Source organism: Diospyros lotus, chromosome 13 (assembly GCF_014633365.1).
Source record: "Diospyros lotus cultivar Yz01 chromosome 13, ASM1463336v1, whole genome shotgun sequence".
In the NCBI taxonomy this organism is placed as follows: Eukaryota; Viridiplantae; Streptophyta; class Magnoliopsida; order Ericales; family Ebenaceae; genus Diospyros; species Diospyros lotus.
In genome coordinates, this window is record NC_068350.1 from 15,206,103 (window position 1) to 15,214,717 (window position 8,615).

At 40.8% G+C, this 8,615-nt stretch overlaps 1 protein-coding gene across 1 annotated transcript; it reads right to left on the bottom strand.

The window, feature by feature from the left end:
• Positions 1-6,835: 6,835 nt before the first annotated feature.
• On the bottom strand, positions 6,836-7,912 carry LOC127788074 (uncharacterized). Its single transcript, XM_052316192.1, has one exon. The coding sequence runs from the start codon at positions 7,910-7,912 to the stop codon at positions 6,836-6,838; it is 1,077 nt and encodes a 358-aa protein (XP_052172152.1).
• Between the last annotated feature and the right edge of the window lie 703 nt (positions 7,913-8,615).

The window sequence follows — 8,615 nt, forward strand, 5'->3', positions numbered from 1 at the left end:
TGCCATTATGATTTTGTTGAAAATTTCTATTCATAATGTCAAATATATTGGTTTCTCAAAATTAAGGGATATTTATAGTGTTTTGATATAGGCAGTGACTAAGGGGGAGAATAAAATTTGTTTCCCTAAATTTTGTGCTAGAAAATATTGTCTTGATAAATGGTCTTACGCTCAACCTAATTAGCATATGTTAATCATGTGACAAAAGATATCAAATATGCTTTAATGCTAATTCATGTGAAGTATCTTGTCACAAAGCAAATGAAATGAAGATCATAGAAAATAGGATAGAAATTGTGCATAGACTTATTCTCATCTAGTATAAGAGAGATGCCTAGTATCATTCATCTCCCATCTATTTATCTATGGCATAATGAACTAAGTCATGCAAATATGAATATGCTTCTATAATCTATCCAAATGTGATTTTGTTGAAAGATTGCCTAAGCTTAAATATTGAAAAGACCACAATTGTGATGCATGAATGAAAGACAAATAAATAAATATATTATTTAAGCCTAACAATAGTCACAATCTCTAGGTCTCTAACTTCACTTTATTTAGATATTTTTGGTCCTATGAGAATACTAAACTTAGGTGAAAAATAATATGTGCAAGTTATTATGAATGATTACTCTAGGTTCACTTGATAATATTTCTTGCATCTAAGAGTGAAAACATTTAGCCCATTTGAAATATTTTCAAAAGATAAAAGAATGTGTATTTCAAAAATTAGAAAGTGAACATGGGGATATTTTGAAATGAACAATTCAAGCACTATTGTGAAGAAAAATGATATTGGTCATAATTTTCTAGTGCTAGAACAAAATGAGGTAGTTGAAAAGAAAAATAGATCTTTACAATAAATGGCTAAGAATTGTGCTATGTGACAAAATTCCTTTTTAGTCTAAGCCATTAACACCTCATGCTATATGTTGAATAGGATTTCTATAAAGCCTATCTTAAAGAAAACCCCTATGAGTTATAAACCAAATATTCCATATTTTCATGTTTTTGATAGTACATGTTTTATCCTTAATAGTGGTAAAAACTCTTTAGGAAATATTTGATGTTTAGAGTGATGAAAGAATTTTCTTAAGATATTCTACTCAAAGTTAAGCATATAGAGTATTTAATAATAGAACTCTAACAGTAGAAGAATCTATTCTAGTTATAGTTAATTATGTGAGGGTTGAAGTTCCAAAACCCAAGGAAGGTGGTGATAAAGAATTAGGATAAAGATTTGAAAATTTCTCATTAGATCAAAAGAATCAAATTTATCAAATGATATTATGAAGAAAATGTAGCTCGTTAAAATAGAAAATCATCATTTTCAAGAGAGAAAATATGTAGATTGTCCTTTCTCAAATAGAACCTAAAAATATTAAGGAAGCTCTAAGGATGAAAATTAGTTTATGGCTATGCAAGAAGGGCTAAATAAATTTGAAAGAAGTGGCGTATGCAATTGGTTCCAAGACCTAAAGATCACCCAACCATATGAACCAAATGATTGTTTAGAATCAAAATGGATAAAAAAGGAATAGAGCTAGATTAGTAGCTTAAGGGTATAGTCAAGAAAAAGGAAAAGATCATGATGAAACCTAGGTTCCCGTAGCAAGTCTAGAATCCATAAGAATGTTGATGGCATTAGCATGCCACAAATCCTTTAAGCTCATCAAGAGAATGTCAAGCGTGTCTTTAAGTGGTTATAAATGAGGAAGTGTATGCGGAACAAACTCCCAATCTTAAGAATCCTCAATATGAGAATTATGTGCTCAAACTCTCCAAGGCACTATATTGTTGAAAACAAGCCCCTAAGTCATGACATGAAAGTCCTAACAAGTTTATTCTAGAGGAAGAATCTAAAAGAGATAAAATAGATATAACATTACTCTAAGCCTCATAGCAAGGACATTTTATGAATCTACAAATAATCTATGTAGATAACATTTTTTTTTTTCAAATCCTCAAATAAATCCCTATGGAATCAAAGTTGTTAATCTAATGCAAAGGGAATTTGCGATAAGTATAGTATAAAGAAGATGAAGGGATCCTTATGTATAAGCAAAAAATTACATATTCTTAAGAAATTTAATATTTTTGAAAAGTTGCATCTCAAAAGAATAGTACATCAAGCCTAACCAAATATGGGATATGCAAAATGGTGGAAAATAAGCTATATAGAAATATGATTGGACCATTGCTATATTTGATAGTTAGTAGGATGAGCATCATGTTTGGTATTTGCCTATATGTTAGATTTTAATCCAATCCTAAGAAATCCCATCTTGGAGGCAAAATAGCTAAAAAGAACACTAGTGATCCATGACAAGTTATAAGAAATTTCCTAGTGTCTTTGTTTAGAAGGAAGTGAATTTCCATTCCATTCTCTTTCACTAAAAGTGATTATATAGTTGCTCGAATCCTATGGATGGAACAAAAAGACTATGGCATAAATCCCTACAATATTCCAAATCAAATGTGCCAATACAAATGCTATAGCCCTAGCAATAATTCAAGGAATCTTGCTCAAAAAGAAAATATCAATTGGTATCATGTCCAAATCTAAGGGCTTCGCCGTTAATCTCTTAGATCTCAAAAAATTGATAAAGGAGATCCTTCCATTGGACTTTTGGGAGAACCCTCAAGCAAGTATGACTATTATGTCAAATTTACTCCCCCTCCAAAATCCTCAGTTCCTATCATCCCTACTGGATGGGATACAGATTCTGATGATGAACTACCACCACCGCCACCACCCAAACCCCAAACCCCTAAAAAACCTTCCAAGTCACCTTCTCAACAATGGAAACCCAAACCATCTCCTATCCCCATTTTACCACTCACCTGCCCTACCCTTGCTATGGCACAACCTGATTACCCTTCCTCCTCCACTTATCACCAAAACTTTCCTCCTCTTGAACCCCGAGAAGACACTTCCCAGCATATTTCTTATGCCTGGAAAGTTCGGAACCCCAACATTGTCCACTCTGACGGAACCCCAACCAAAGCCTCTCCAGAAGAACAAGTCTTAAACTGGCAATCCCAAAATGTTGTTTCCCAAAACACCATGTTAACCAAAATTGCCCAATCTCAGTCCCCTTTGGAAACCAAGCTTGATAAAGTCCTTCCTGCTGTTCTCAACCCTTTACAGCAAATGGAAAAAAGGATGAATGATCTCCAACTGGAAATCACCCAGATGAAACTTGATCGCCAAAATTTTTACCAGCAAGAGCAAGAGCTTAAACGACTCCGTCAGAATTACCCTCTTGCCGTAGAAATGGCCAAACAATCTCAAAGGTATCAAGGATCTTCCACTTCTGGTCCCCCTAAAGGATATCTTAATTATTAGCGCGACAAGTCCCACTATGAAGCAGATGTCCAGGCAATTAAAGGTCTCTATGGAGACTCTACCAAATTCACCCCACCTAAACCAAAACGACCAATCCAAAAACCACTTCCTACTTCCTCACAGCCTATCTCATCCCACAAAACCCCTCAAATGATGACTCGTCCCCTTTCTCCTTTTCCTACTGATTCTGAACCAACAGATACCTCAGAAGATGAGACACCCCTTGTCTTTGCTACTGAAGGATCTACTGCTGCTCCAACCCTCAGCCCGAATACTTTTGGTTATCAAACCAACCCTAACCTTGATGATTATGAACCATCCCTCCACCCCAGTACCCCCCCTGCCTCCCCTCCTCCTCACCATACTGCTGAAACTGCCCATTCTACCTCCCTTGACCTCATTCCCTCTTCCTTGCCTTCCCACCCTTGTTTCACCCTTGATGATATTCCCCCTTCCCGTTGGTATTCTCGCATCCAGGAATTTCAAGCCTGGTGTGTTGCTGAAAGTGAATATGGGTGTAACCTTCACGTAACCAAACTGGGGGCATATGAGCAGGGAGCTCGAGATTTACAAAGTGTTCCTGTTGTTGGGAAGGGATAAGGCAATGGTCAAACTTGGTAGCTTGGATATATTCTTTGACTTGGGATTTGGGAGTTGAAGGCGAAATAAGGGTTTTCATCTTTCGAACAAGGGATGTAGAAGGGGTTCTGGTAAAGACAGAATATGGATTTACAAGAGGGATTTCTGTAGGTGGAATCCGAGAATCATCTGGGAGGTAGTTGAGTTCATAGAGAGAATCGATCTGGGAGGAAGTAGAAGTGTGGGAGGAAGAAGCGATAGAATTAGATCGGGTCAAAGGCGGTGGTAAGAGATTCATTGTAGAAAAGTGTTTCTGGGTTCAGACTCTTCTTCTTGCGAGCAAATGTTCAATCTTGAGAATTGAGGAATAACGGAGATAAGGATTGTACGAGGCGTTGTATCTAGATCCACTGTGTATGGTTAACACACTTTGTGCCAGTAGCACGCAGGTTCTAGTTTCCAGCCAAATATACTTTCCAAATTTCCGGGTAGGCTCTGATACCAGAATACGCCGGAGACAGGACGATGCACAAGGTATGACTGGGCAAATCGGGCTTCTGGACAGCACCCTGGCCTGATACAGCCCCTCGTCGAGCCCTGTCCTTTTATGTGCAAGGTCACCCCCGGTATATCGGATCATAGCAGTTTGCACAGGAAGCGTTCTGATGCAGAGGGTCCTCCGAGGAGGCAACTGCAGAGCATACTTGCCAATGTACAGTGTTCAAGATAAAAACATGGCTATGCAAGAATAGAAGTGAGAAACCAGAAACAGAAAGAGAGCTTAGGGATTCATGGAGAGAAAAGCGAAGTGTTATTTCAGAGGGAAGGCTTTCATATCTTACAATGGATGCAAGGCTTCCTTTTATAGACAAGGAAAAGCCAGAAACATACACACGACAAGAGCATCTGGTGCTCTGACAAGCATAAAGAAAATACATAATAAGCCAAACTACTTTCGGCTAAAGCACACAAGACAAGCCAAAACTACTTTCGGCTAAAAGTAAAAAGTCACACAGATAGGGTCACATGCGGGAAGGCATGCGTCTGGCAAAGTGGAGTGATGTCATGGCTGGCGTGGCTTGAGATGCTTGGGCCAGCTTGTGGGCTGTCAAGGTGTACTGAGATTGCATTCTGGGCCGGACTCATCTGAATCATAGGGGTCAGAAGGCATACCGAGCCGTTTCCACCAGGGGTCTTCATTGTAATCTTGGGCTGGTTCTGCTTGTTGGGCCGAGCCGCTGCTTTGGGCTTCATCAGGTACTGCTATGGATGCAAGGTATTCTGATTGGGCTTTTTCGATTTTCCTTGTGTATCGGGGAGGAAACTGTTCCCATGGGGCATCTTCTTCAATGCTGGGCCAGATCTGCGGGGGAATGGTGTTGTTGAGGATGGAGAGCTGGCGTTGGAGTTCTCTGAATTCTTTGGGGTGACTCTGCCATTCAGAATGGAGGTTAAAGGGAAAGAAGGCATAGTCTTGGAAGGTGGAGGTATATCTGGATGATTGTGCAGTGGGAACATCAGTAGCGAACCATTTGGTGTGGGTGAAGAGGAGAATGATGTACCATTTTTGGGGAGAGGTTTGAAGGCTTTGGTTTCTTAGGGAAATGCTAGAGAAGTATTGTTGCCAATATGAAAGGGGATGAAACCATTCAAGGAACCGGGTAGTGTAGGTGTTGAGTCTGCGGGTAGGTTGGAGACAATGTTGCCAGGTGTTGATGTGGAATTGTATGGCGATGGTGTATTGATCCAAGAGGTACCAGAGAAACCATAGGAGGTATTCTGGGAATTCACTATGAGGCAGGAGGTTGAAGAGGGTATAAAAGGGGTATTCGGGATGTACTCCAAGTCCACCGAGGTGATGAGAACCGTAGGAACGGATGATTTCAAGTTGGTAGTGGAGCATCAATCTGGGGATTTCTTCTGGGTTGTTAAACACTCGGGGCCATTCAGGAGGGAAAGATGGTGGAGGTTGGAACATGGCAATGATGGGTATCTGGAGGGGAAATATGGGGTTCGGCTTAAGAAGTCGGCTAGAATGTTTTTCTTGCCAGGGATGTGTTTGATAGTAAATGAGTATCGAGAGAACCATTCTTGCCATCGGAGGAGAAGGGGAGGGGGAAGGTCTTTTTGCTTGAATTGTAACATGCGGGGGAAAGCAGCCATATCCATCTGAATTTGAAAATGGTGGTTGACAAGGTGTATCTGGAATTTCTGGATGCCTTTTTTGACAGCGAGGATTTCTTTAAAAGTGGAGTGGTAGTGAAGTTCACTGTCTTTGAAAGCACCACTCTTGTATCCACAAATGAAAGTGTGGCCATTTTTTTCTTCAAGGAGAATGGCGGACCAATAGTGATCACTAGCATCAGTTTGGAGGATGCGGGTTCCATCAGAAGGGATGTGTAATGGGGGCAAGGTAGGGACAATGGTTTTGAGCTTTCGGATGGCTTGGGTATGGGTAGAGTTCCAGGGAGGAGGGTCTTTCTTTAAGAGGTGTTGGAGGGGATGAATGGTGTGGGTTAGGTTTGGGACAAAGTCAGCTATATAGTTGACAATGCCAAGGAATTGCTGGACCTGAGTTTTGGTGAGGTTGGAATCAGGGAAGTTGAGTAATTCTTGGGCAATGTGAGGTTGGAGGGAGACTTGTCCATCAGAAATGGTAAGATCGAGGAAATCAATGGTTGGGACAGCAAGGGTCATTTTTTTGGTGGAGAGCATAATACCATATTGGGTGAGAATGGAATGGAATTGGTGCAGGAGGGTCAAATGGTCAGTTAAGGTGGAGGAGAAAAGGAGAATGTCATCAATGTAAATGAGGGCATTGGAAAGAATGGGTTGGAAAATGCGAGTCATGGCTTTTTGGAAAAGGGAAGGGGAGGTTTTGAGTCCGAAAGGCATAACAGTCCATTAGTAATGGAAGTTGGGGATGCAGAAGGCAGTTTTGAATCGTTCATCGGGATGGATGCCGAGTTGCCAAAAACCAGCTTTAAGGTCAAACTTAGAGAAGATTTTGGCGTTGGTTAATCGGGCAAAGAGATCAGGTTTGGTAGGAAGGGGGAACTTGTTATCGGCTAGGAAATGGTTTAGAGGTTGGTAGTTGATAACGAGGCGAAGTTTTTCTCTAGTTTGCTCTGCTCGTTTGTTGACATAGAATGCCTGGCACGCCCACTGGGAAGTGGTGTCTTCAATGAGGTGTTCTTGTTTGAGTTGGTTGAGTTCTTGGACAGCTAAATGGTAGTGTTCAGGGTTCATTCCGGAGTGGGTGGCTTTGGTAGGGTTAATGTCTTCATTTTTCTTGAAAGGAAAAGAGATGAAGAAATCAGGGTTTTGCCAAAGGGGTTTGGAGCATTTGGTAAGGAACTCAGAATGGGTGTCAGCACAGCAATCTTTGAGAAGGAGGGTTTGGATGGTGGATAGTTCAGTAAGGCTGAAAAGGTTATGAGGGGATACAAAAGGAAGGAAGGATCCTTTGTATAGAAGACCTTTATCAAGGGGCTTGATTTGGGTTTTCCATAATTGGCTGATGATATCCCATCCAAGGATGAGATCTTTTCCTGGGAGAGTGGAGCCAAGGAATTTATGTTTGATTCGAAGTCCGGGGAAGAACTGGAGGTAAACAGGTTTGCTTTTTTGTTCAATGGCAAAGGTTTCTCCATTGGCAGCTTGGAAGTATTGGGTATGAGGTTTCCAAAAGGAAGAGTGTAAGACTGCGGGGTTAAGGATTGAGGTGGCAGCGCCAGTATCAAAAAGAGCGATAACAGCGCGAGGTTGAGAGTATTTTTCTGGGTAAACATGGAGTTTAAGGAAAGGGGCGGGTAGCACGGCTTGGATGGAGGTGACTTCATAGTGGAGAGAATCAGTGTCAGAGAAAGAATCAACATCAGAGGCATAGGAGATGCCAAAAATGACTTGAGGATTGTCTTCATCAGTTTCTGAGAAAAGTGATTCTAGATCATTGTCTTTGAGGGAAAGATTGGTGACCATTTGGACATGGGAAAGAACTTTCTTTGCTTTGTTGCGAGGACAGTTTTTGGCAAAATGTCTGGGTTTTCTACAGATAAAACATCTGTTTCCTTTGTTTTGGCCTTTCTGGAACTTTCGCTTGAAGAAGCATTTTTTGACAGGAAATTTAGGCCTGTGTTGAGATTTGTTCTTTTGCTTGGGAGTATGGGAGCGGATTTTCCGAAAATGGCGAGAGCGATGACCATAACAGTCACAAGATTTTTCTTTGCATTTGATCTGCAAGTCTGTTCTGTTGCAGGCTGTGGCAAGCTTTGTGCTCATAGCTTTGATGTCTTCATGGGCTTGCTGTTGAGAGCAAAACTGTTCCACTGTTTTCAATACTCGTTGATGGAGTTCACCAAGAGAGATGGTAAGAGTGAAAGATCCTTATGCTCAATTTGTCGGGAAACTTCCTGACCAAGGGGAACTGGGATGGAGTTGAGGAATTACTGTTTAAGATTTGGATCATTCATGCCGCCGAGGGCGTAAAAGCGTCGGGCAATTTCTCGAAAATGCTTGTTGAGATCTCTTGGATGGAAGGAACAACATTTCAGTTGGAAGTACTCTCTTCGAGCCATATCAGTAACATGAGCTGGTTGACCGAGAAACTCGGTATGGATGTGTACAATACATCGTTCAATAGAGGACTCAGTAAGGATGAGTTGTTTGAGAAAATCATCAAGTT

Excerpts from the sequence above, each read along its gene's own strand:
- LOC127788074 (XM_052316192.1), bottom strand. The coding sequence starts at position 7,912 with ATGGTCACCAATCTTTCCCTCAAAGACAATGATCTAGAATCACTTTTC.